Source organism: Pleurodeles waltl, chromosome 6 (genome assembly GCF_031143425.1).
Source record: "Pleurodeles waltl isolate 20211129_DDA chromosome 6, aPleWal1.hap1.20221129, whole genome shotgun sequence".
Lineage (NCBI taxonomy): Eukaryota > Metazoa > Chordata > Amphibia > Caudata > Salamandridae > Pleurodeles > Pleurodeles waltl.
Window position 1 is genome coordinate 1,225,118,389 of NC_090445.1, and position 23,243 is coordinate 1,225,141,631.

The 23,243-nt window shown below is 48.0% G+C and overlaps 1 protein-coding gene across 3 annotated transcripts in view; it reads right to left on the bottom strand.

Annotated features, from left to right (window-relative positions):
• GBF1 (golgi brefeldin A resistant guanine nucleotide exchange factor 1) overlaps positions 1-23,243 on the bottom strand; it is a 1,570,387-nt gene that overhangs the window by 948,847 nt on the left and 598,297 nt on the right. For all 3 annotated transcript variants that reach the window (XM_069240539.1, XM_069240538.1, XM_069240540.1), the window contains one exon: positions 11,792-11,986. In XM_069240539.1, coding sequence (XP_069096640.1) covers positions 11,792-11,986 — 195 coding nt within the window. The remainder of the gene's footprint in view (positions 1-11,791; positions 11,987-23,243) is intronic.

The window sequence follows — 23,243 nt, forward strand, 5'->3', positions numbered from 1 at the left end:
GAGAGGGTGTAACACCCTCTCTCAGAGGAAATCCTTTGTTCTGCCTTCCTGGGACTGGGCTGCCCAGGCCCCAGGGGGGCAGAAACCTGTCTGACGGGTTGGCAGCAGCGGTAGCTGCAGAGAAAACCCCAGAAAGTTAGTTTGGCAGTACCCGGGCTCTATGCTTGAGACCTGGGGATGCACGGAATTGTCCCCCCAATACCAGAATAGTATTGGGGTGACAATTACATGATCCTAGACATGTTACATGGCCCTGTTCGGAGTTACCATTGTGATGCTACATATAGGTATTGACCTATATGTAGTGCACTCATGTAATGGTGTCACCACACTCACAAAGTCCGGGAATTTGCCCTGAACAATGTGGGGGCACCTTGGCTAGTGCCTGTGTGCCCCCACACTAAGTAACTTTGCACCTAACCTTCCCTAAGTGAGGGTTAGACATATAGGTGACTTATAAGTTACTTAAGTGCAGTGTAAAATGGCTGTGAAATAACGTGGACGTTATTTCACTCAGGCTGCAGTGGAAGTCCTGTGTAAGAATTGTCTGAGGTACCTATGGGTGGCAAAAGAAATGCTGCAGCCCATAGGGATCTCCTGGAACCCCAATACCCTGGGTACCTAGGTACCATATACTAGGGAATTATAAGGGTGTTCCAGTGTGCCAATCAGAATTGGTAGAATTAGTCACTAGCCAGCAGTTACAATTTTAAAAGCAGAGAGAGCATAAACACGGAGGTTCTGGTTAGCAGAGCCTCAGTGATACAGTTAGGCAACACACAGGGAACACACATAGGCCACAAACTTATGAGCACTGCTGTCCTGGCTAGCAGGATCCCAGTGACACATATCAAACACACTGACAACATAGGGTTTCCACTATGAACACTGGGGTCCTGGCTAGTAGGAGCCCAGTGAGTCAGTAAAAACACCCTGACATATACTCACAAGCAGGCCAAAAGTGGGGGTAACAAGGCTAGAAAGAGGCTGCCTTCCTACAATGGCTTTCACATCTACCAGTGCTCTCTAGAAGTAAGAGAGTGTCTGAAATGATGATGGTGGTGGTGCTATTTATGTTTTCTCTGCCTTATTTCTCAGGGGCACTTCACAAACTGCGAAGGCATAATAAAAAGAAGAAAATTCCTTAAAGCTATAAAAATACTGGGAACATCTTTAAATCTTCAAATGATGTTGAGTGGCTGCTGGAAAAAAAAACCTTTTCTGAAGGAAAATCCTTATAGTTTAAAAATCCTTGGAGGTAGAGGACCTCCAAAGTGTCCTGCAATCCAGTCAGCATGAGCCAGAAAAAATTATAACTGAGGCTGAGGGGCAAACTACCATTACAGTGCAAACTGGGCAATGGAAGCTGCAGGCTCTCAAAGTTACAGAGTTTGCAGAGAGCAGATGACGCAGTTTTGACAAGCATCTTTTGCTTTATTTTAACCTTCACAGTAACAGCAGATCTTTCACTATATAGCACATTTCTAAATTAAATGCTGCAAATGTTATACTATTTAGCCTGTCAAGGACTATCAGAGGAGTTTTGGAGGTGCCATCGTATTGTTCAACAATGGTATGCATATCTCCAACTTTGGTTAAATACACACATATTCTACGTTTATGACTTCAGTGAGAAACCTATGATTCAGAACTAATCACGGAGCATTGATGCACCCAAAAGTTGACAGGTTGCCTTCATTCTGGGGTGCTATCATACAGTTTGCTGAGGGCCATATGATAATGAAAGGAATCAAACCATAGATGGATCAAATGTTATGCTATAGCTTCCCAATATGGCTAGTTATTTGGTCATCTGCAAGTTTAGCAATTTTAGCCCAGAAAAACACAGCCAGAATGTCACAGAAGGGTAGACATCCTTGTCATACATCCATCAAACCCTTGTGAACATGGACTAAATTTCATAAGCCAAACACTGAGACAAGAAAGTTTAACTTCACATTTGACCCATCAACATTTTGGATCACACTTTAATTTTAATATACCCTAGATCAATACATACAACAAAATACAGGCAAGAGGAGATATGAGAGCAATTTCCTAAAAATATGAGTCACAACTGGGACACTGCCAATTAAATCCTATCCATTTACAGGGCAACTACCCTGAAGGTACGCATCAAATTTATAAGTGGCTACTTAAAAGACTGTTGAGAAAACAGTATCTATGTCACCCACACTTTCCTCCCCGTGAAACCATCTCTTCGGAAGTAAAGTCAATGCTCAAGGGCTAACACAAAGAAAGTGAAAATGAATAACCATATGTTGTTCAGTACTCAGCCTCAGTGAGTCTGGAAGGACTCATTTGGTACTTATTCTAGAGAAACTATGTTGTTACAAAAATCATAATGCACTCCTAGCAAAAGCCCTTAGAACTCATGCAATGGAATGTACAAGAAGAACGAGTTACTTACCTTCGGTAACAACTTTTCTGGTGGATACATTAGCTACCTGTGGATTCCTCACCTAATGAATACTCCCATGGCGCCAGCATTCGACGGAAATCTTCTTCCCAGCTTCTGCACGTCGACGAGGACGTCACATTTGCCCACGCGACGCTGTCTGACGTCATGCGGGCAATAAGAGGTCCTCGCCGACGTGCCGACGTCAGTACCAACATTTTTTACGTGCCTGAGAACAATAATCCAATGAAATGAAAGATAAAGGCAACATCTCATAACATTGTAAACCACACATCATTGCAAGAAAATGGCTATAGATTTAATATATATATATTTCTTTCTTTTTTTAAAAAAAAATCAAAACATATATACACTAAATATGTATATACACAAAGAAATATATATATACAAATATTCATATATACATAATCCATTGCAGCCCTCAGGACCAAGAGGAGCACACTCAAGGATTACTTGGTGAGACCAAAAAGGCAACGGGGAGGCAGGTGGGACCGTGAGGAATCCACAGGTAGCTAATGTATCCACCAGAAAAGTTGTTACCGAAGGTAAGTAACTCGTTCTTCTGATGGATACAACTACCTGTGGATTCCTCACCTAATGAATAGAGTCCCAAAGCAGTACCGCACTCGGTGGTGGGTGCCTGTATGGTCAAACCAAGAAATCCTGCAGCACTGACCGTGCAAAATGGCCGTCCCTTCTGACCTCAGAGTCCAAGCAGTAATGCATCGCAAAAGTGTGAAGGGACGACCAAGTTGCGGCCTTGCAGATGTCGACCACAGGAACACCTCTAGCCAAGGCCGAAGTGGCCGACTTAGCCCTTGTGGAATGAGCTCCAATACCATCAGGAGGATCCTTCTTTGCTAAAGAGTAACAGATTTTAATGCAAAGAACAACTGTAGGAAGTTGGCTCTGTATGTGCTATTTCAAAGTAAGGAATAGCATGCACAGAGTCCAAGGGTTCCCCTTAGAGGTAAAATAGTGGTAAAAAGAGATAATACTAATGCTCTATTTTGTGGTAGTGTGGTCGAGCAGTAGGCATATCCAAGGAGCATTTGTTGTACATACACATAGGCAATAAATGAGGTACACACACTCAGAGACAAATCCAGCCAATAAGTTTTGTTGTAGAAAAATATCTTTTCTTAGTTTATTTTAAGAACCACAGGTTCAAATTTTACATGTAATAGCTCATTTGAAAGGTATTGCAGGTAAGTACTCTAGGAACTTTGAATCATTACTTTAGCATGTATACTCTTCACATAAAACACAATAAGCTGTTTTAAAAGTGGACACAGTGCAATTTTCACAGTTCCTGGGGGAGGTAAGTTATTGTTAGTTTTCACAGGTAAGTAAGTCACTTACAGTTTTCAGTTTTTGGTCCAAGGTAGCCCACCGTTGGGGGTTCAGAGCAACCCCAAAGTTATCACACCAGCAGCTCAGGGCCGGTCAGGTGCAAAGGTCAAAGAGGTGCCCAAAACACATAGGCTTCAATGGAGAGAAGGGGGTGCCCCGGTTCCAGTCTGCCAGCAGGTAAGTACCCGCGTCTTCGGAGGGCAGACCAGGGGGGTTTTGTAGGGCACCGGGGGGGACACAAGTCAGCACAGAAAGTACACCCTCAGCAGCGCGGGGGCGGCCGGGTGCAGTGTGCAAACACGCGTCGGGTTTTCAATGGAAGTCAATGAGAGATCAAGGGATCTCTTCAGCGTCGCAGGCAGGCAAGGGGGGGCTCCTCTGGGTAGCCACCACCTGGGCAAGGGAGAGGGCCTCCTGGGGGTCACTCCTGCACAGAAGTTCCGTTTCTTTAGGGGCTGGGGGCTGCGGGTGCAGGGTCTTTTCCAGCCGTCAGGAAATGGAGTTCAGACAGTTGCGGTCAGGGGGAGCCTGGGGATTCCCTCTGCAGGCGTCGCTGTGGGGGCTCAGGGGGGACAACTATGGTTACTCAGTCGTAGAGTCGCCGGAGGGTCCTCCCTGAGTTGGTTGTTCTCCACCAGTCGAGTCGGGGTCGCCGGGTGCAGTGTTGCAAGTCTCACGCTTCTTGCGGGGAGTTGCAGGGATCTTTAAATCTGCTCCTTGTAACAAAGTTGCAGTTCTTTTGGAGCAGTGCCGCTGTCCTCAGGAGTTTCTTGTCTTTTTCGAAGCAGGGCAGTCCTCGGAGGATTCAGAGGTCGCTGGTCCCTTGGAAAGCGTCGCTGGAGCAGGGTTCTTTGGAAGGCAGGAGACAGGCCGGTAAGTCTGGGGCCAAGGCAGTTGGTGTCTTCTGGTCTTCCTCTGCAGGGGTCTTTCAGCTCAGCAGTCCTCCTTCTTGTAGTTGCAGGAATCTAAATCTTTAGGTTCAGGGAAGCCCTTAAATACTAAATTTAAGGGCGTGTTTAGGTCTGGGGGGTTAGTAGCCAATGGCTACTAGCCCTGAGGGTGAGTACACCCTCTTTGTGCCTCCTCCCAAGGGGAGGGGGTCACATCCCTAATCCTATTGGGGGAATCCTCCATCTGCAAGATGGAGGATTTCTAAAAGTTAGAGTCACTTCAGCTCAGGACACCTTAGGGGCTGTCCTGACTGGCCAGTGACTCCTCCTTGTTGTTTTCTTTGTTTCCTCCAGCCTTACCGCCAAAAGTGGGGGCCGTGGCCGGAGGGGGCGGGCAACTCCACTAAGCTGGAGTGTCCTGTGGTGCTGTGACAAAGGGGTGAGCCTTTGAGGCTCACCGCCAGGTGTTACAGCTCCTGCCTGGGGGAGGTGTTAGCATCTCCACCCAGTGCAGGCTTTGTTACTGGCCTCAGAGTGACAAAGGCATTCTCCCCATGGGGCCAGCAACATGTCTCTAGTGTGGCAGGCTGCTGGAACCAGTCAGCCTACACAGATAGTCGGTTAGGTTTCAGGGGGCACCTCTAAGGTGCCCTCTGTGGTGTATTTTACAATAAAATGTACACTGGCATCAGTGTGCATTTATTGTGCTGAGAAGTTTGATACCAAACTTCCCAGTTTTCAGTGTAGCCATTATGGTGCTGTGGAGTTCGTGTTTGACAGACTCCCAGACCATATACTCTTATGGCTACCCTGCACTTACAATGTCTAAGGTTTTGCTTAGACACTGTAGGGGCACAGTGCTCATGCACTGGTACCCTCACCTATGGTATAGTGCACCCTGCCTTAGGGCTGTAAGGCCTGCTAGAGGGGGGTCTTACCTATACTGCATAGGCAGTGAGAGGCTGGCATGGCACCCTGAGGGGAGTGCCATGTCGACTTACTCATTTTGTTCTCACTAGCACACACAAGCTGGTAAGCAGTGTGTCTGTGCTGAGTGAGGGGTCTCCAGGGTGGCATAATACATGCTGCAGCCCTTAGAGACCTTCCCTGGCATCAGGGCCCTTGGTACCAGAGGTACCAGTTACAAGGGACTTATCTGGATGCCAGGGTGTGCCAATTGTGGAATCAAAAGTACAGGTTAGGGAAAGAACACTGGTGCTGGGGCCTGGTTAGCAGGCCTCAGCACACTTTCAATTCAAAACATAGCATCAGCAAAGGCAAAAAGTCAGGGGGTAACCATGCCAAGGAGGCATTTCTTACAACAACCCACCTGGAGAGTGTTCTCTTGTGGACTGCCTTTCCTCTCCTCTTGCCCACGTATCCGATGAACAACTGATCCTCCAGCCTGAAATCCTTCGTTCTGTCTATGTAGAAGCTTAACGCCCTCTTTGGGTCCAAGCGATGTAGTCTCTCTTCCTCCTTTGAAGGATGAGGCGGAGGATAGAACGTGGACAAAGTAATAGTCTGGGCCAAATGGAAGGGTGAAACAAATTTCGGCAGGAAAGCAGCCTTGGTCCTCAACACCACCTTATCCCCATAAAAAGTTGTATAAGGGGGTTTTACCGATAAAGCCTGCAACTCACTCACTCTCCTTGCAGATGTTATGGCCACCAGGAAAACTGTTTTAATAACTAAGAACCTTAAGGGGCAAGAATGCATAGGCTCAAAAGGGGACCCCATAAGGAAAGCCAGGACCAAGGACAAATCCCATTGAGGCATAACGAAAGGTTTTGGAGGGTATTTATTCATAAGGCCCTTCAAGAATCTAAGAACTATAGGGAATTTAAATAACGATGGTTGGTCTGGAAGACAAATGAAGGCTGACAAGGCAGACAAGTAACCTTTAATAGTAGCCACTGCACAACCTTTCTGCGCCAGAGACAAAGAAAAAGATAAGACATCTGACAAATGAGCACGTAAGGGATCAATCTGTCTCTCTCCACACCATACCACAAATTTAGACCACCTATTAGCGTAGATAGACTTAGTGGAGTGTCGCCTGGCCGCTAATATAACATCCACTACATCAGGTGGGAGAGAGAAGGAACTCAGGTTGCCCCGTTCAATCTCCAGGCATGAAGGTGCAGGCTCTGGAGGTTGGGGTGTAAAACCAGCCCCAGCGACTGCGAGAGGAGGTCTGCCCTGAGAGGGAGACGGAGCGGAGGGCACATTGAGAGTTGGAGAAGGTCAGAATACCACACCCTCCTTGGCCAATCCGGAGCTATTAAGATTACTTGGGCCCGGTCTTGGTGAATTTTCCTCAATACTCAAGGAATCAAGGGTATGGGGGAAACGCGTAAAGCAACTGGTCGCACCAGGTTCTCTGAAACGCGTCCCCCAAAACCCCCTTCACCGGATACTGGAGACTGCAGTATAACGGACAGTGCGTGTTTTCCCAGGTGGCAAACCGATCTATCCGAGGAACCCCCCACATCTGGAAGATTAGACGGACTTGATCTGGATGGAGACGCCACTCGTGGACGGCCGAGAAATGGCGACAGATTGTCCGCACGTACATTCAAGACTCCCGCCAGATGATTTGCTACCAAGCAAATCTGATGGTCCTTTGCCCAGGACTATAGTCGAAGAGCTTCTCTGCAGAGAAGGTACGACCCTACTCCTCCCTGCTTGTTTATATACCACATCGCGGTAGAATTGTCCGTTAGGACCTGAACAGACTGACCGCGAAGGGATGGGAGGAAGGCCTTGAGAGCCAGACGTACCGCCCGCAACTCCAACAGATTGATATGAAAAATCTGTTCCTCTGGAGACCAAAGTCCTTTGATCTCCAGATCCCCCAGATGAGCGCCCCACCCTAGAGTGGAAGCATCCGTTATGACCGTGGTCACTGGTGGTGACTGCGTGAACGGCTTTCCTTGTGAAAGATTGTTGCCCGCAATCCACCACTTCAAGTCCACAGCAGCATCTCTGGAGATCTTGACAGAACCTTCGAGATCTCCTCTGTGTTGAGACCACTGCCTTCGGAGGCACCACTGAAGAGTCCTCATGTGCCAGCGAGCATGCGTGACCAATAGTATGCAGGAGGCAAACAAACCGAGCAGACGAAGGACCTTGAGGACTGGAACGACCGCTCCATTTCGAAACATTGGAACCAACTCCTGAATATCTTGAACACGCTGAGGCGGAGGAAAGGCTCGATTCAATGTTGTATCCAGTACTGCCCCTATGAACAGGAGGCATTGAGAGGGCTCTAGGTGAGATTTGGGCACGTTCAGCGAAAAGCCCAGGTCGAACAACAATTGGGTTGTTGACTGCAGATGATGCAACACAAGCTCCGGGGACTTGGCTTTGATCAACCAGTCGTCCAAGTAAGGGAATACTGCTATCCCCTTCCTTCTGAGTTCTGCCGCAACCACCGACATCACCGTCGTGAAGACTCGGGGTGCCGAAGTAAGACCGAACGGGAGGACCGCAAACTGATAGTGCTGCGACCCCACCACAAACCGGAGATACTTCCTGTGCGACTTGAGTATCGGGATATGAAAATAAGCATCCTGCAAATCGACCGACACCATCCAATCTCCATTGTTCAACGCCAAAAGCACCTGAGCTAGGGTCAGCATCTTGAACTTTTCCTGTTTGAGGAACCAATTCAAGATCCTCAGGTCCAGGATTGGTCTCAACCGACAATCCTTCTTGGGAATCAGGAAGTACCTCGAGTAACAACCTCGACCCTTTTCCTGCTCTGGAACAAACTCCACGCGCCCTTTAAAAGGAGGACTTGAACCTCCTGTTCTAACAACAGGAGGTGTTCTTTTGAACAATAAGATGGGCGGGCGGGATGGGGGTTGGAAACTCCCGAAAGGGAAGGGTGTAGCCTTTTCCCACAATGCTGATAACCCAAGTGTCTGATGTAATAGTCTCCCACTTGTGAAGAAAATGCAGTAACCTTTCCCCTACAGGAGAGGAGTGAGTGGGAATTGGTGGAAGCCTAAGGCTGCTTCCCCTGCTGCACCCCTCCAGAGGACGAGGAAGAGGCAGAGTGCTGCTGAGAGGCTCCCCTGGTGCGGGCCCTACCCCTCCCTCTAATTGATCTAAAAGTGAGAGAAGAGGCAGGTTGCTGGAATCTCCCCTGAAAGGAAGAGGAGGAAGAGCCACGTCCAAATCCACAAAACCTCCTAAAAAAACTGGAGGAGGCAAAAGAAGCGGTTTGCAGTCCTAATGACTTGGCTGTGGCCCTGCTTTCTTTAAACCTTTCCAAGGCCGAATCTGCTTTGGCTCCAAAAAGTTTGTCCCCATCAAACGGGAGGTCCAACAGGGTCGACTGCACGTCCGCAGAGAACCCTGAGTTGCGAAGCCAAGCCTGTCTCCTCGCAACCACAGTCGTGCCCATCGCCCTAGCCACTGAGTCAGTCGTAGCCAACCCAGATTGGATAACCTGGGTTGCAGCAGCCTGGGCATCCGAGACGATATTCAAAAGTCCTTGGGGAAGCTCCGTATGTGATGATGTTATCTCGTCCAGAAGAGCATAGATGTACCTCCCCACGATACATGTTGCGTTGGTGGACTTCAGCGCCATGCTGCAGGACGAGAATATTTTCTTGGATTGTGAGTCCAACTTCTTGGAGTCTCTATCCCCCGGCACCGTCGGAAAAGATCCAGTCGCAGATCTAGAAGAACAGGAGGCCTGGACCACCAAGCTCTCCGGCGTAGGGTGTCTGGACAGAAACCAGGGTCAGATGGTGCAGCCCGATACGTCCTGGCTACAGCCCTATGAACAGCCGAGGAAGATACCGGCTTCTTCCACACCTCCAACACCGGATCAAGCAAAGCCTCGTTGAATGGTAAAAGAGGCTCCGCTGCAGTAGAGGCCGGATGTAGGACCTCAGTCAACAAATTCTGTTTCGCCTCCGCTACCGGCAAAGGCAGTTCAAGAAAGTTAGCTGCCTTTCTTACAACAGCGTGAAAAGTGGCTGCCTCCTCAGTATACTCCCCTGGAGATGACAAGTCCCACTCAGGGGAAGTATCCAGCCCACTCGCTGTATCCAGACCATGAAGACCCTCGCCAGAATCCTCAATCTCTCCTTCCTCCAAGACCCGTTGGTATTCCTGCTCCTCCAAGAGACGGAGAGCACGCCTCCTAGAATGTAGTCTCTCTTCAATACGCGGCGTCGACATGGCATCCGCCGATCTCCGGATCCATCCGACGCCATGTCAGGCGCCACAGGCAGCTTCGACGCCGAGGTAGGAGCCGGATGAAGAGAGGCGCGTCTCGGAGTTTCCGATGGACCTGTCGGAGTCACTGGTCGAAACCCCGAAGTCTGTGGCCACCGGAGCGGACACCGGAGCCAACACCGGCGCCGAGCCCACATTCCCTAAGGGGATAAAGGGCATAAATGGTGCTGGCCGTAGCGGCGCCGGAGCACCCAAGGTGAAAGCCAACGGCCCCGAAGGACCAGTTGGAGCACCTCCTGGAGCCATCTGCTGGAAGATGGTATACATCGCATTCAAAAATGCGGTATTATCGGCTCCAGGGGCAGGAAAAGCCGGATATTGGGGTGCCTGGATGGAAGGCGACCCCGACGCCAGCCTCGACGTCTGCGACGCCGGAGAGAACACCTGAGGCTGCCCAGGCGAAGTCGACCACTGAAGAAGTCTGCCCAGGCGAAGTCGGCGAAGCCGGAGAAGGCAACGGCGTCGATGGATGTGGAGTGACTGACCTCCCAAGTCTTACGACGCCGAGCCGAAGGCGACCTCGATCGAGACCTCTCTTTGCTGGAATGGCGCCGTGAATCCCTACGGCGCCGGGAGTCTCGATGACGCTGATGAGACTTCGGCGAGGAGGACTTTCTATGACGCTTCTTCTCCTTCCTTTTCGACTTCGCCATGAAGAGTTTAGCCTCTCGTTCTTTTAGGGCCTGGGGATTCATGTGTTGACATGAATCACATGTTGCGACATCATGGTCGGAGCTTAAGCACCATAAACAGTCCGAATGTGGGTCAGTAACGGACATCTTGCCCCCACACTCCTGACAGGGCTTGAAACCAGACTTCCTCTGAGACATAGTAACCTCAGAGAAAATTCACGTAGTAGAAAAAAACACTAACTTCGAAAGCAACAGTAGCTCCCTCGAAGATAACCGTTTCGAACGCACGGAAAAAAGGGAACTGACGTCGGCATGTCGGCGAGGACCTCTTATTGCCTGCATGACGTCAGACGGCGTCGCGTGGGCAAATGTGACGTCCTCGTCGACGTGCAGAAGCTGGGAAGAAGATTTCCGTTGAATGCTGGCGCCATGGGAGTATTCATTAGGTGAGGAATCCACAGGTAGTTGTATACATCAGAAATGTTGATATCCATTACCTCTTGTAATGTTTAATTGAAAACAAAATGCCAGGTTTTCTTATGGTCATACCATGTTGACGTAAATCCTAATGTAACAGGCTTTTAACTATACTTCCAGTCTATAAACAGCCATGTTTTAGTGAGAATTGTATAGTCTACTTTAACTAAAGTTTCAGACCTATCGTTTTTTTGTTTACTTCCAAAAGGTTGTTTCTTTGTTTATGGCTGTCCAAAGACTATCATCTTTTATTTTAAATTTTTGTTAGCCTAAATAAATAGCTCACAACTGATAATTAAACATCTTACAGAAGAGGATTGTGATGGTATGTGGTCTTGGCACCTTCCTCACCTTCAAGGGACAATGCCACAATGCAATATCTTGCACTCCACTCTCAAGTGATTCTACCCACCTATAAACTTCAAGCAGCCTTCGTTTTTTCAACTTTATAAAAATAATATTATTTCAGACATATTTCAATGTAATTATTGCAATTGCCACTGCTATACTCCGAGTCATTTCTCTTCTATGCTTCTCATAGATAGCGCCATTTTACACAAATTATTATGACATACCTCTAAAGAAAAAATAAGTCCCTTTCTCAAAGACCACATCCACCCACTCTATGAACTCCTACTTTTTAGAGTCTATACTCATTCTGAATGCGGTTTTCTTTTCAAAAGGACACACAGAGTGTTGTATAAACATGTCAAAGAAATAACAAAGCTGTTTTTCTTAAGTACCTTAGAAAGCAGTTTGGTAAGGTCTTCAAAAAGGCTGGAGCAGTAGTAATCACAGTCGTAATTTATATAGAGTTCTGTGACAAAACTAGGTATTCTCCAGAGCTGTACAATGGCCTGCAGAGCCATTTCCTTCATCTCATAAGGTATCCTAGGGCTCTCAACAGTGATGATGTCCATCAACTTCTTCACATACATCTAAGACAAAACACAACAGCTCAACCTTAAATAAAAGGTCCTGCAGAAAGACGCAATAGTAGTTCAGTATTTAATGAAAGCAAACGTAAAAGAAAAAGTTATTTATTTGAAGTCCTAGTTCTCCATTATGGTATTCCCTGTGAATTCAATAACAGTATTAGTAAAATCCGGAACAAGCACCAAATATATTTTATGTTAAAACATTGTTTAAACAATTTACACAAATATCTTTAGGAGATTACATGTTCAGTACCTTTTATTTTCAAAAGTTAACAAATAAACAATTAGTCATTATTTGAACAACAATATAGTAAAATAGCATTTTAAGATTTTAAAATTAAATAAATAAATCTGTGTTCTTATATTTAGCAGGTCATCGGTATGAACACTGACAGTATCATATTAAGGATTCTGCAAGATAGTCAATCCTTTACCGCTTTGAAGAGCTAGTTAGGCAGCTGGTTTTAAGACAACAAGTATCCAATGCATCTCTAAAGAGATGCCCACTGTAGGAAGTTGGCTCTGTGTATACTATCTCAAAGTGAGAGATAGTGTGCACAGAGTCCAATGGTTCCCCTTAGAGGTTGATAAGGGCAAAATTAAATAATACTAATGCTTTATTTTGTGGTAGTGTGGTCTAGCAGTAGGCCTATCAGACGGTAGTGTTAAGCATTGTTCTACACAAACAAGCATTAAATGAGAACACACACTCAACGACTTAACTCCAGGCCAATAGGTTTTTATATAGAAAAATATTATTTTCTTCATTTATTTTAGAAACACAAGATTCAGAATTTAGGTAAGTACATAAATTGTAAGGTCCTTCACACAGGTAAGTATAGAATGTTGATTTAAAACAGTAGTACACACAGTTTTAGTTAAAATTGCAATAAGCTATTTTAAAAGTTCACACTGCAAAAATCAACAGTTCTAGGGGGAGGTAAGTTTGGTTAGGTTTCTCAGGTAAGTAAAGCACATACACAGTCAGTCTCCTGGGCATAGGCAGCCCACCAATAGGGGGCCAAAGTAGGGTCCAAATAACATAGGCGCCTATGGAGAACAGGGGCGCTCCGGTTCCAGTCTGCTAGCAAGTAAGTATCTGTGTCCTCGGGGAGCAGACCAGGGGGGTTTTGTAGAGCACGGGGGGGCAAACAGGCACACAAAATACACCCCCAGCGGCACAGGGGCAGCTGTGTGCAGTGTGTGAACAAGGCGTTGAGTTTTGTATTGAGGTCAATGGAGGGACCCGGGGGTCACTCTGGCGATGCAGACAGGGCACAGGTGGGGGAATCCTCAAAACTCAAGATGGAGGATTTATAAAGGCAGGGGTCACCTCAGCTCAGGGCACCTTAGGGGCAGTCCTGACTGGTGGGTGACTGCTCCTTGTTTCTCTCATTATCTCCTCCAGCCTTGCCGCCAAAAGCGGGGGCAGTGGCCGGAGGGGCAGGCATCTCCACTAGCTGGGATGCCCTGGGGTGCTGTAACAAAAGGCATGAGCCTTTGAGGCTCACAGCCAGGTGTTACAGTTCCTGTGAGAAGCACCTCCACCCAGTACAGACTTTGTTCCTGGCCACAGAGTGACAAAGGCACTCTCCCCATGTGGCCAGAAATGCGTCTGGTTGTGGCAGGCTGGCAGACACTGGTCAGGCTAGCACTAGGAGTCGGACTGGTATTCAGGGGGCATCTCTAAGATGCCCTCTGGGTGCATTTTACAATAAATTCCACACTGGCATCAGTGTGCATTTATTGTGCTGAGAAGTTTGATACCAAACTTCCCAGATTTCAGTGTAGCCATTATGGAACTGGGGAGTTCGTGTTTGACAAACTCCCAGACCATATACTCTTTATGGCTACCCTGCACTTACAATGTCTAAGGTTTTGCTTAGACACTGTAGGGGCATAGTGCTCATGCACATATGCCCTCACCTGTGGTATAGTGCACCCTGCCTTAGGGCTGTAAGGCCTGCTAGAGGGGTGACTTACCTATGCCACAGGCAGTGTGAGGGAAGAGCCATGTCGACTTAGTAATTTTCTCCCCACCAGCACACACAAGCTGTGAGGCAGTGTACATGTGCTGAGTGAGGGGTCTCCAGGGTGGCATAAGACATGCTGCAGCCCTTAGAGACCTTCCCTGGCATCAGGGCCCTTGGTACCATTTACAAGGGATGTATCTGAGTGCCAGGGCTGTGCCAATTGGGGCACAAAGGTACAGTTTAGGGAAAGAACACTCGTGCTGGGGCCTGGTTAGCAGGGTCCCAGCACACGTTCAATCATAACTGGCATCAACAAAATGCAAAAAGTCAGAGGGTAACCATGCCAAGGAGGCATTTCCCTACATGCAGGAATCTGCTTTCCTGGGTTCAGGGTCACACCTAAATACTCAATTTAGGGGTGTGTTTAGGTCTGGGGGGGGCAGTAGCCAATGGCTACTGTACTTGAGGGTGGCTACACCCTCTTTGCGCCTCCTCCCTGTAGGGAGAGGGGCATAGCCCTAATCCTATTGGGGGGGGATCCTCCAAAACAAGATGGAGGATTTCCTAAGGCAGGGTTCACCTCAGCTCAGGACACCTTAGGGGCTGTCCTGACTGGAGGTTGACTCCTTGTTTTTCTCATTATTTTCTACGGACTTGCCGCCAAAAGTGGGGGCAGTGTCCGGGGGGCGGGCACCTCCACTAGCTGGAGTGCCCTGGGGCATTGTAATACGAAGCCTGAGCCTTTGAGGCTCACTGCTAGGTGTTACAGTTCCTGCAGGGGGGAGGTGTGAAGCACCTCCACCCAATGCAGGCTTTGTTTCTGGCCTCAGAGGGAACAAAGGCTCTCACCCCTTGGGGTCAGAAACTCGTCTCAGTGGCAGGCTGGCACAGACCAGTCAGTCCTGCACTAAAGGATTGGGTAAAATACAGAGGGCATCTCTAAGATGCCCTCTGTGTGCATTTTGTAATAAATCCAGCACTGGCATCAGTGTAGGTTTATTATTCTGAGAAGTTTGATACCAAACTTCCCAGCATTCAGTGTAGCCATTATGGAGCTGTGGATTTCGTTTTGACAAACTCCCAGACCATATACTTAATTTGGCCACACTGTACTTACAATGTCTAAGAATAGACTTAGACACACAGTTCTAAGAGAATCTCTGCTCAACGTCTGACTTAGTACATGAAATTAAGCAAACTCCTAGAGAAATGTGTCACATTTTCAATCAGTAACAAAGGTGGACGCCAATATGCTAGACTGCAGAATGGTGTACCACTAACCTTTCTGATTCAGAGTTGCAAACAGCTAATGACACCCAAGAGTGCGTAGGTAGTTATTCTGGTGGCTCCAGCATGGCCCGGCCAGTCTGTATCTCAAACATCCTCTATTTTCAGAGTGCTGCACTTAACCCTTCCATTGTTCAAACTGAGAACCTGGTTGCAGAGGAGCTAGCTTTGATCCACTTTGGCCTCAAAAACGTAACAGTAGCAACCGGTCCATATTTATATACAGCTCTACAACAAACACAGGTGTTGCACAGAACTGTAGAATGGCATGCATAGCCTTTTGCTAATCTCACAATTTACAGAAAAATGGCTTTTATTTTTAACTAGGCCCACTCATGGTAACTATGGCTTTACTTACAGAGTGGAAGTAAAATGCACTGTTCACTGGGTGGAGGGCAGTTGATTTAATTAATTCATTAAATAAAATAAGGCAATAAACAGAAATTCCTAAAACACAACACTATATTTTGCACAACAAAAAATACAAGAACCATCAGCCATTTTAGCAAAAATGTATCTTCTTATTAACATGAACAGAGCATTACATAAGTCTATTACAATTAAGATTATTAAATCATTTAAATACTTTTCCCAACCCCTAACTCAATAAAACGTTGCAATCTACTAACAAGGGCTCCATGATCCTAAGCAAAGAAATCATTTTTAATGTCAACTGCCTCATTATGAAATCTTCCAACAGTATAGCAGATCGATGTTGAAGTTACTAAGGGAAGATAAAGATAAGTGTGTGGCAAGCCCTAATTTCACCTTCAGTTAGCAACAGAACTATGCGTCTTCTCAAAGGAAACAAGCATTTGCAATGCAACGGGTCTCGCGTTTGCTCATGTTAGAGCTGATAGCGTTGTAAACTCCTAACCCAACTTTTCACCTATCGGGCAAAAGTGCTTTTATATACGTAACCGGAAAAAGTGCAATTAACTATGTAAAGCGATCGACTTCTGCCAAGCGAGATCGCGCTCGTAAATTAAAGAAAAAGAAGTCCACGAGCCTGATGGAAAACAGCGAGCATCGCATGTTTTCTGTACTTGGTCGCTGCGCTCGAGGAGGGCTAGCCACCGGAAAAGGCATGACTTATGCGGGCCTTCGACTAATGAAAGCAAGCAGATTTTGTTAGGCAAGCCCACGAACCAATAAAAAACACTGCCTTGATGTTGACAAGGCTCCGAGCCCTTTTCTGAACACTAAAGAGTCTCGCTGCGATACGCATGCGCTAGCGCATGCAATGCAGGCTCGACCCTAAAAAAAGTGAAATGTGAAGAAAAAGGTAAAGTGCATGGTTCTTTGGAAGGAAGAATTATCACAAGCACAATACTGATCTGGGTGCCGCTTCAACTGGATTTTTTTAAAGGATAAGTAATGTATAATTCCAAACCTAATTCTGATCAATAACTCATTTGTCGATACAGCATAAGCGTGACTGGTATGACTCCAACAAACGTACTTGTACACTCTTATATGTCTGTCTTTATTTCACTGCAGTCTCTATCCAGTAAAATCCGCTTTAGAAAGATACTTACAACCAGTTTGTCTAATTTTGTAAACTTTTCTTGATTACAGAAAAGATCAACAGAGCTAGAGGCCTCAATTGCATCTCTAATATAGGTTGAATGTTTACCATGGAATATTTATTCTACTGTTACATCAATAAACAGTAAGATAATTCTCCTATTTAAGCCTGTGGCAGGACTGCACTGGACCAGAGCCCATCCACAATAATGTGGGAGCCACTTTTATGCAATATTGAATATACTCCAGACCCAACTCAAGGTGGCAGTGCATAAGTAGTGCAGTCCAGCAGTACAACAATGCTTCCAACAGTGTAATGCAACAGCAACCCCATATCTAACAGCACAACACAAGTTAAAATCAAACAAACCACCCACCTAAACCAACCTAGCCGCAAACACCCACCCCACCCCCCTAGAAGCCTCTCTGCCCAGTCACTAAGGTCTTTCTCAAACTTTTCATTCGTCTGTACTTACTTGAGGTGGATCTCTTCCACCAATGCCCGCTCCAAATTGTCCTATTGCCATTTATCTGCATGGGCCCAGAGCTGGCCTCCCAAGTGTATCGCCACCTGCTGTTGTGCTAGCAGAAGACCTAGCTTTGCAAATGTATACTTTATTGCCATCTTTTTGGATCTAGGGATCATTCCCAGCCATCAGTGCATGTAGGAAGTTGGCTCTGTATGCACTATTTCAAAGTAAGGAATAGTATGCACAGAGTCCAAGGGTTCCCCTTAGAGGTAAGATAGTGGCAAAAAGAGATAATTCTAATGCTCTATTTTGTGATAGTGTGGTCAAGCAGTAGGCTTATCAGAGGAGTAGTGTTAAGCATTTGTTGTACACACACAAGCAATATATGAGGAACACACACTCAGACAATTCCAGGCCAATAGGTTTTTATATAGAAAAATATATTTTCTTATTTTATTTTAAGAACCACAGGTTCAAGATTTACAAGTAATACTTCAAATGAAAGGTATTTCAGGTAGGTACCTTAGGAACTTTGAATTAGCAAAATAGCACATACAGTTTTCACATAAATCACATATAGCTATTTTAAAACTACAGTGCAATTTTCAACAGTTCCTGGGGGAGGTAAGTGGTTGTTAGTTCTTGCAGGTAAGTAAACCACCTACGGGGTTCAAGTTTGGGTCCAAGGTAGCACACCGTTGGGGGTTCAGAGCAACCCCAAAGTTACCACACCAGCAGCTCAGGGCCGGTCAGGTGCAGAGGTCAAAGTGGTGCCCAAAACGCATAGGCTTCAATGGAGAAGGGGGTGCCCCGGTTCCAGTCTGCCAGCAGGTAAGTACCCGCGACTTCGGAGGGCAGACCAGGGGGGGTTTGTAGGGCACCAGGGGGGACACAAGTCCACACAGAAAGTACACCCTCAGCGGCACGGGGGCAGCCGGGTGCAGTGTGTAAACAAGCGTCGGGTTTTCAATAGGAATCAATGGGAGACCAAGGGGTCTCTTCAGCGATGCAGGCAGGCAGGGGGGGGGGGAGGGGGGGGAGGGGAGACGGGGCGCTCCTTGGGGTAGCCACCACCTGGGCAAGGGAGAGGGCCACCTGGGGGGTCGCTCTTGCACTGAAGGTCGGATCCTGCAGGTCCTGGGGGCTGCGGGTCCAGTGTCTTTACCAGGCATCGGGTCTTTGAAGCAGGCAGTCACGGTCAGGGGGAGCCTCGGGATTCCCTCTGCAGGCGTCGCTGTGGGGACTCAGGGGGGGTCAACTCTGGCTACTCACGGTCTCGTAGTCGCCGGGGAGTCCTCCCTGAAGTGATTGTTCTCTACAAGTCAAGCCGGGGGCGTTGGGTGCAGAGTGCAAAGTCTCACGCTTCCGGCAGGAAACGTGTGTTGGTTCAAAGTTGCTTCTTTGTTGCAAAGTTGCAGTCTTTGTGGAACAGAGCCACTGTCCTCGGGAGTTCTTGGTCCTTCTAGATGCAGGGCAGTCCTCTGAGGCTTCAGAGGTCGCTGGTCCCTGTGGAACGCGTCGCTGGTACTGTGTCTTTAGAAGTGGGGAGACAGGCCGGTAGAGCTGGGGCCAAAGCAGTTGGTGTCTCCGTCTTCTCTGCAGGGCTTTTCAGTTCAGCAGTCCTCTTCTTCTTAGGTTGCAGGAATCTGAGTTCCTAGGTTCTGGGGAGCCCCTAAATACAGAATTTAGGGGCGTGTTTAGGTCTGGGGGGTAGTAGCCAATGGCTACTAGCCCTGAGGGTGGCTACACCCTCTTTGTGCCTCCTCCCTGAGGGGAGGGGGGCACATTCCTATCCCTATTGGGGGAATCCTCCATCTGCAAGATGGTGGATTTCTAAAAGTCAGAGTCACCTCAGCTCAGGACACCGTAGGGGCTGTCCTGACTGGCCAGTGACGACTCCTTGTTTTTCTCATTATCTCCTCCGGCCTTGCCGCCAAAAGTGGGGCTGTGGCCGGAGGGGGCGGGCAACTCTGCTAGCTGGAGAGCCCTGGGGTGCTGTAACAAAGGGGGTGAGCCTTTGAGGCTCACCGCCAGGTGTTACAGTTTCTGCAGGGGGAGGTGTGAAGCACCTCCACCCAGTACAGGCTTTGTTACTAGCCAAAGAGTGACAAAGGCACTCTCCCCATGTGGCCAGCAACATGTCTGGTGTGTGGCAGGCTTCTAAAACTAGTCAGCCTACACGATTAGACGGTTAAGGTTTCAGGGGGCACCTCTAAGGTGCCCTCTGGGGTGTATGTTACAATAAAATGTACACTGGTATCAGTGTGCATTTATTCTGCTGAGAAGTTTGATACCAAACTTCACAGTTTTCAGTGTAGCTATTATGGTGCTGTGGAGTTCTTGCATGACAGACTCCCAGACCATATACTCTTATGGCTACCCTGCACTTACAATGTCTAAGGTTTTGCTTAGACACTGTAGGGGCATAGTGCTCCTGCACCTATGCCCTCACCTACGGTATAGTGCACCCTGCCTTAGGGCTGTAAGGCCTGCTAGAGGGGCGACTTACCTATACCTGTAGGCAGTGTGAGGTTGGCATGGCACCCTGAGGGGAGTGCCATGTCGACTTAGTCGTTTTATCCCCACTAGCACACACAAGCTGGCAAGCAGTGTGTTTGTGCTGAGTGAGGGGTCCCCAGGGTGGCATAAGATATGCTGCAGCCCTTAGAGACCTTCCCTAGCATCAGGGCCCTTGGTACCAGGGATACCAGTTACAAGGGACTTACCTGGATGCCAGGGTGTGCCAATTGTGGAAACAGAAGTACAGGTTAGGGAAAGAACACTGGTGCTGGGGCCTGGTTAGCAGGCCTCATCACACTTTCAAATCAAAACTTAGCATCAGCAAAGGCAAAAAGTCAGGGGGTAACCATGCCAAGGAAGCATTTCCTTACAGTGCAGAATCAGCAGTTGGATACCTAAGCAAGTCACTCATATCAGTCTTTGTCATTTCCTCCCATTATCTCTTCCTTATTTTGCATGTCCATGTCATGTGGATGTATGTGGTGCCTGGTTTGTTACCTCTAGGGCACTCTGAAAATCTTATGTGGTCTATCAGGGGTCATTTATGTCTGGTGTAAAATAACAGAGGTGAGTGAGCATAACCCTGGCGTTACAGGCAATTTCTTGAACTTGAGCACAAGCCAGTGTCCATTTAGCATCTGTTAGGGGATTTGGCAAGTCTGCACCCCCACGCCTGACGTGGACAGTCAGGGCCTGGTACAACCTGGCAATCAGTTGTTGTCCTTGTCATCCTTCGAATAGTATCTCAAATGTTGAGACACCAGTGGTATATTCAGAAAATCTGCCCAGATCTCCTTTGTGGTGCATGCAAGCTTTGCAAACTGCAAAAATAGCCTGCTGTAACCCCAAAGCCCTCCCAATCCCACCTCCTCCCCAATACGTTTCAAGACTTCCAATTGGACGCTGTTCCATCCCCTGGCCCACACCAAGGAAATCAAGAGCCTGTCGAGCTCTTGAAAAATCATGTGTAAGACAGACTGCAGAGTTTTTTGCAGCACATAAAAGCACTGGGGAAGCAGGACCATTTTGGCAAGTGCCACCCATCTCCTTGAGAGGGGGAGTGTGTTTCAAAATGCGATGGAAGACCTGAGGCCCTGCAGTACCCTTCCCACATTTAACCACCGGTACTGTGCCACTTCATCTGACACCCAGATACCAGGATATCGAAATGCACCACATTTCCATGGGATCCCCACAACCGGCAAGTCAGCACTAGAGGTGCCAGCCAGGAGTGCACACAGATAAAGCACTGTTTTTTGTTTGCTAACTCACAGGCCTGACAATTGTTCAAAAGCAGCCAATTCTCAGAACAGAATCATTAGCGATTCCTCTGGTTGGACCAGGTACACCAGGATGTAGTCTGGGTTCATGGATGTAACATTTATCGTATCTCCTACCCTCTTACCCCAAGGCTGCAGTGTGCTGCACAGTCTAATAGCCAAAGGCTCCATTGCTAGAGCAAAAAAGATGCAGAGTTAGGGGACATCCATGCCTGGTACTGTGTTCTATGGAGCATACGGGCGAGAGTCATATGCCAGTGTGGAGCTTTACCACTGGACCTGTATTTAAGAGATGCAACGGGTTTAGGATTTGCAGGCCAAATCCCATTCTGGTTGTAGGAAAGTACCCTCTTTCTTGGCATGGTTACTCCAATTTTTTGCCTGTCAATGTGTATGATTGTGTTCACTGGGATACTGCTCACCAGGAACCCAGTGATCATGCTCACTCCCTTTTAAGTTGGTAACTTGTACCATTTTCAACCCACATTTAGCATACTGGTGCCCCCATTTAAGTCCCTAGTATATGGTACACAAGGCATTGGGGTACTGGGGGATCGCCATGGGCTGCAGCATGTATTATGCCACACATGGGGAGCTCATGCAAAGTGTTCTGCAGGCATGCCATTGCAGCCTGCGTAAAAGGGTGCATGCACCCTTTTTTTTTCCACAGGTCACTGCAGTAGGTCACTGTAAGTCACACCTATGGTCGGTCCTCCTAGCCTAGAGGGCAAGGTGCAAGTATCTGTATGTAAGGCCACCTCTGCACTAGCAGAGGTGCCCCCACATACTCCAGTGCCATTTTCATGGACTTCCTGAGTGCATGGAGACTATTTTAGACATGTAGCTGGACATAGGTCACTACCTATGCCCAGCTGCATAATGGTAACTCCGAACCTAGGCATGTTTGGTATCAAACATGTCGGAATCATACCCCAATACTGTTGCCAGTACTAGAAGTATGATTCCATGCGCTCTGGGAGCTCATTAGAGGACCCCCGGCATTGCTCCTTCCAGCCTTCTAGGGTATTCCAGGCAGCCCAAGCTACTACCACCAATCATACAGAGTTCTGCTCTCCTGCTGCCTGAACAGCTTAAGCCCAGGAATGCAGAACAAATGGATTTCCTTTGGGAGAGGGGGTAACACCCTCTCCTATTGGAAATAGGTGTTACATGGCTTGGGCGGGGTAGCCTCCCCAAGCCACTGGTATGCTTTGAAGGGCACATTTGATGCCATCCGTGCATAAACCAGTTTACACTGGGTCAGGGACCGCCAGTCCCAGCTCTGACGCAAAACTGGATAATGGAAAGGGGAGTGACCACTCTCCTGTCCATCACCACCTCAGGGGTGGTGCCCACAGCTCCTCCAGACGGTCCCTGGGTTCTGCCATCTTGAATCCAAGGTTGGCAGGGACCTCTGGGAGCATCTGAGTGCCCAGGCCAGGCAAGTGATGTCAGAGTCCCTCCTGACAGAAGGTCACCTGGCTAGGTGACCAATCCCCTTTTCAGGGCTATTTAGGGTCTCTCTCTTGGATGGGTCCTCCGATTCGGATTGCAAGATTCCAGCAGGACTCCTCTGCAACCTCACTTCGGCTTCTAGCCACTGGAACCATGACTGGACCCTCCAAGAACCGATAATCTGCATCCACAACGAAGACTCTGCTTGCAACATTGTTTCCACAGCTCCTTCCAGCTTCTGCAACTTTTCCCCGGCTGTGCATCCTCTGAGGGCGGCAAGTCTTCAGCCTGACCAAGAAGGAAGAAGGAATCTCCCTTGGCGCGGAGGAGTCACTCCCCTGCATCTGTAGGCACCAACTGCAATGACAACCAGCTGCGTGGATCTCCTCTCATCCTGTGTGGATCCTTCATCGTGGGTAGTGGTCCTGAGTAGTCCGCTTGGTCCTCTCTACCAGCTGTCCAACTTTGGAGGAGGTAAACCATTGCCTTCCCAGGCAGGACAGTATCCCCGTGCACCAGGTCTCCTGCAGCTACAAAGGCTTGTTTGCATCTCCTCCAAGGGATCTTCAGACTCCGTGTAGCCCCAGCGCTTCTTCCTGCAATGCACAGATCTCTGCGCGCTTCTTCTGCAGTGTGGAACGCTTCTCCAGTTGTGCTGCGTGGCCTCCTCGGTGACTCCTGGTTCCTTGTCCAGTGGGTCTCCTGTGGGGGCTTCCTCTTCTTCTTTGGGCTTTCTGACTTGCTG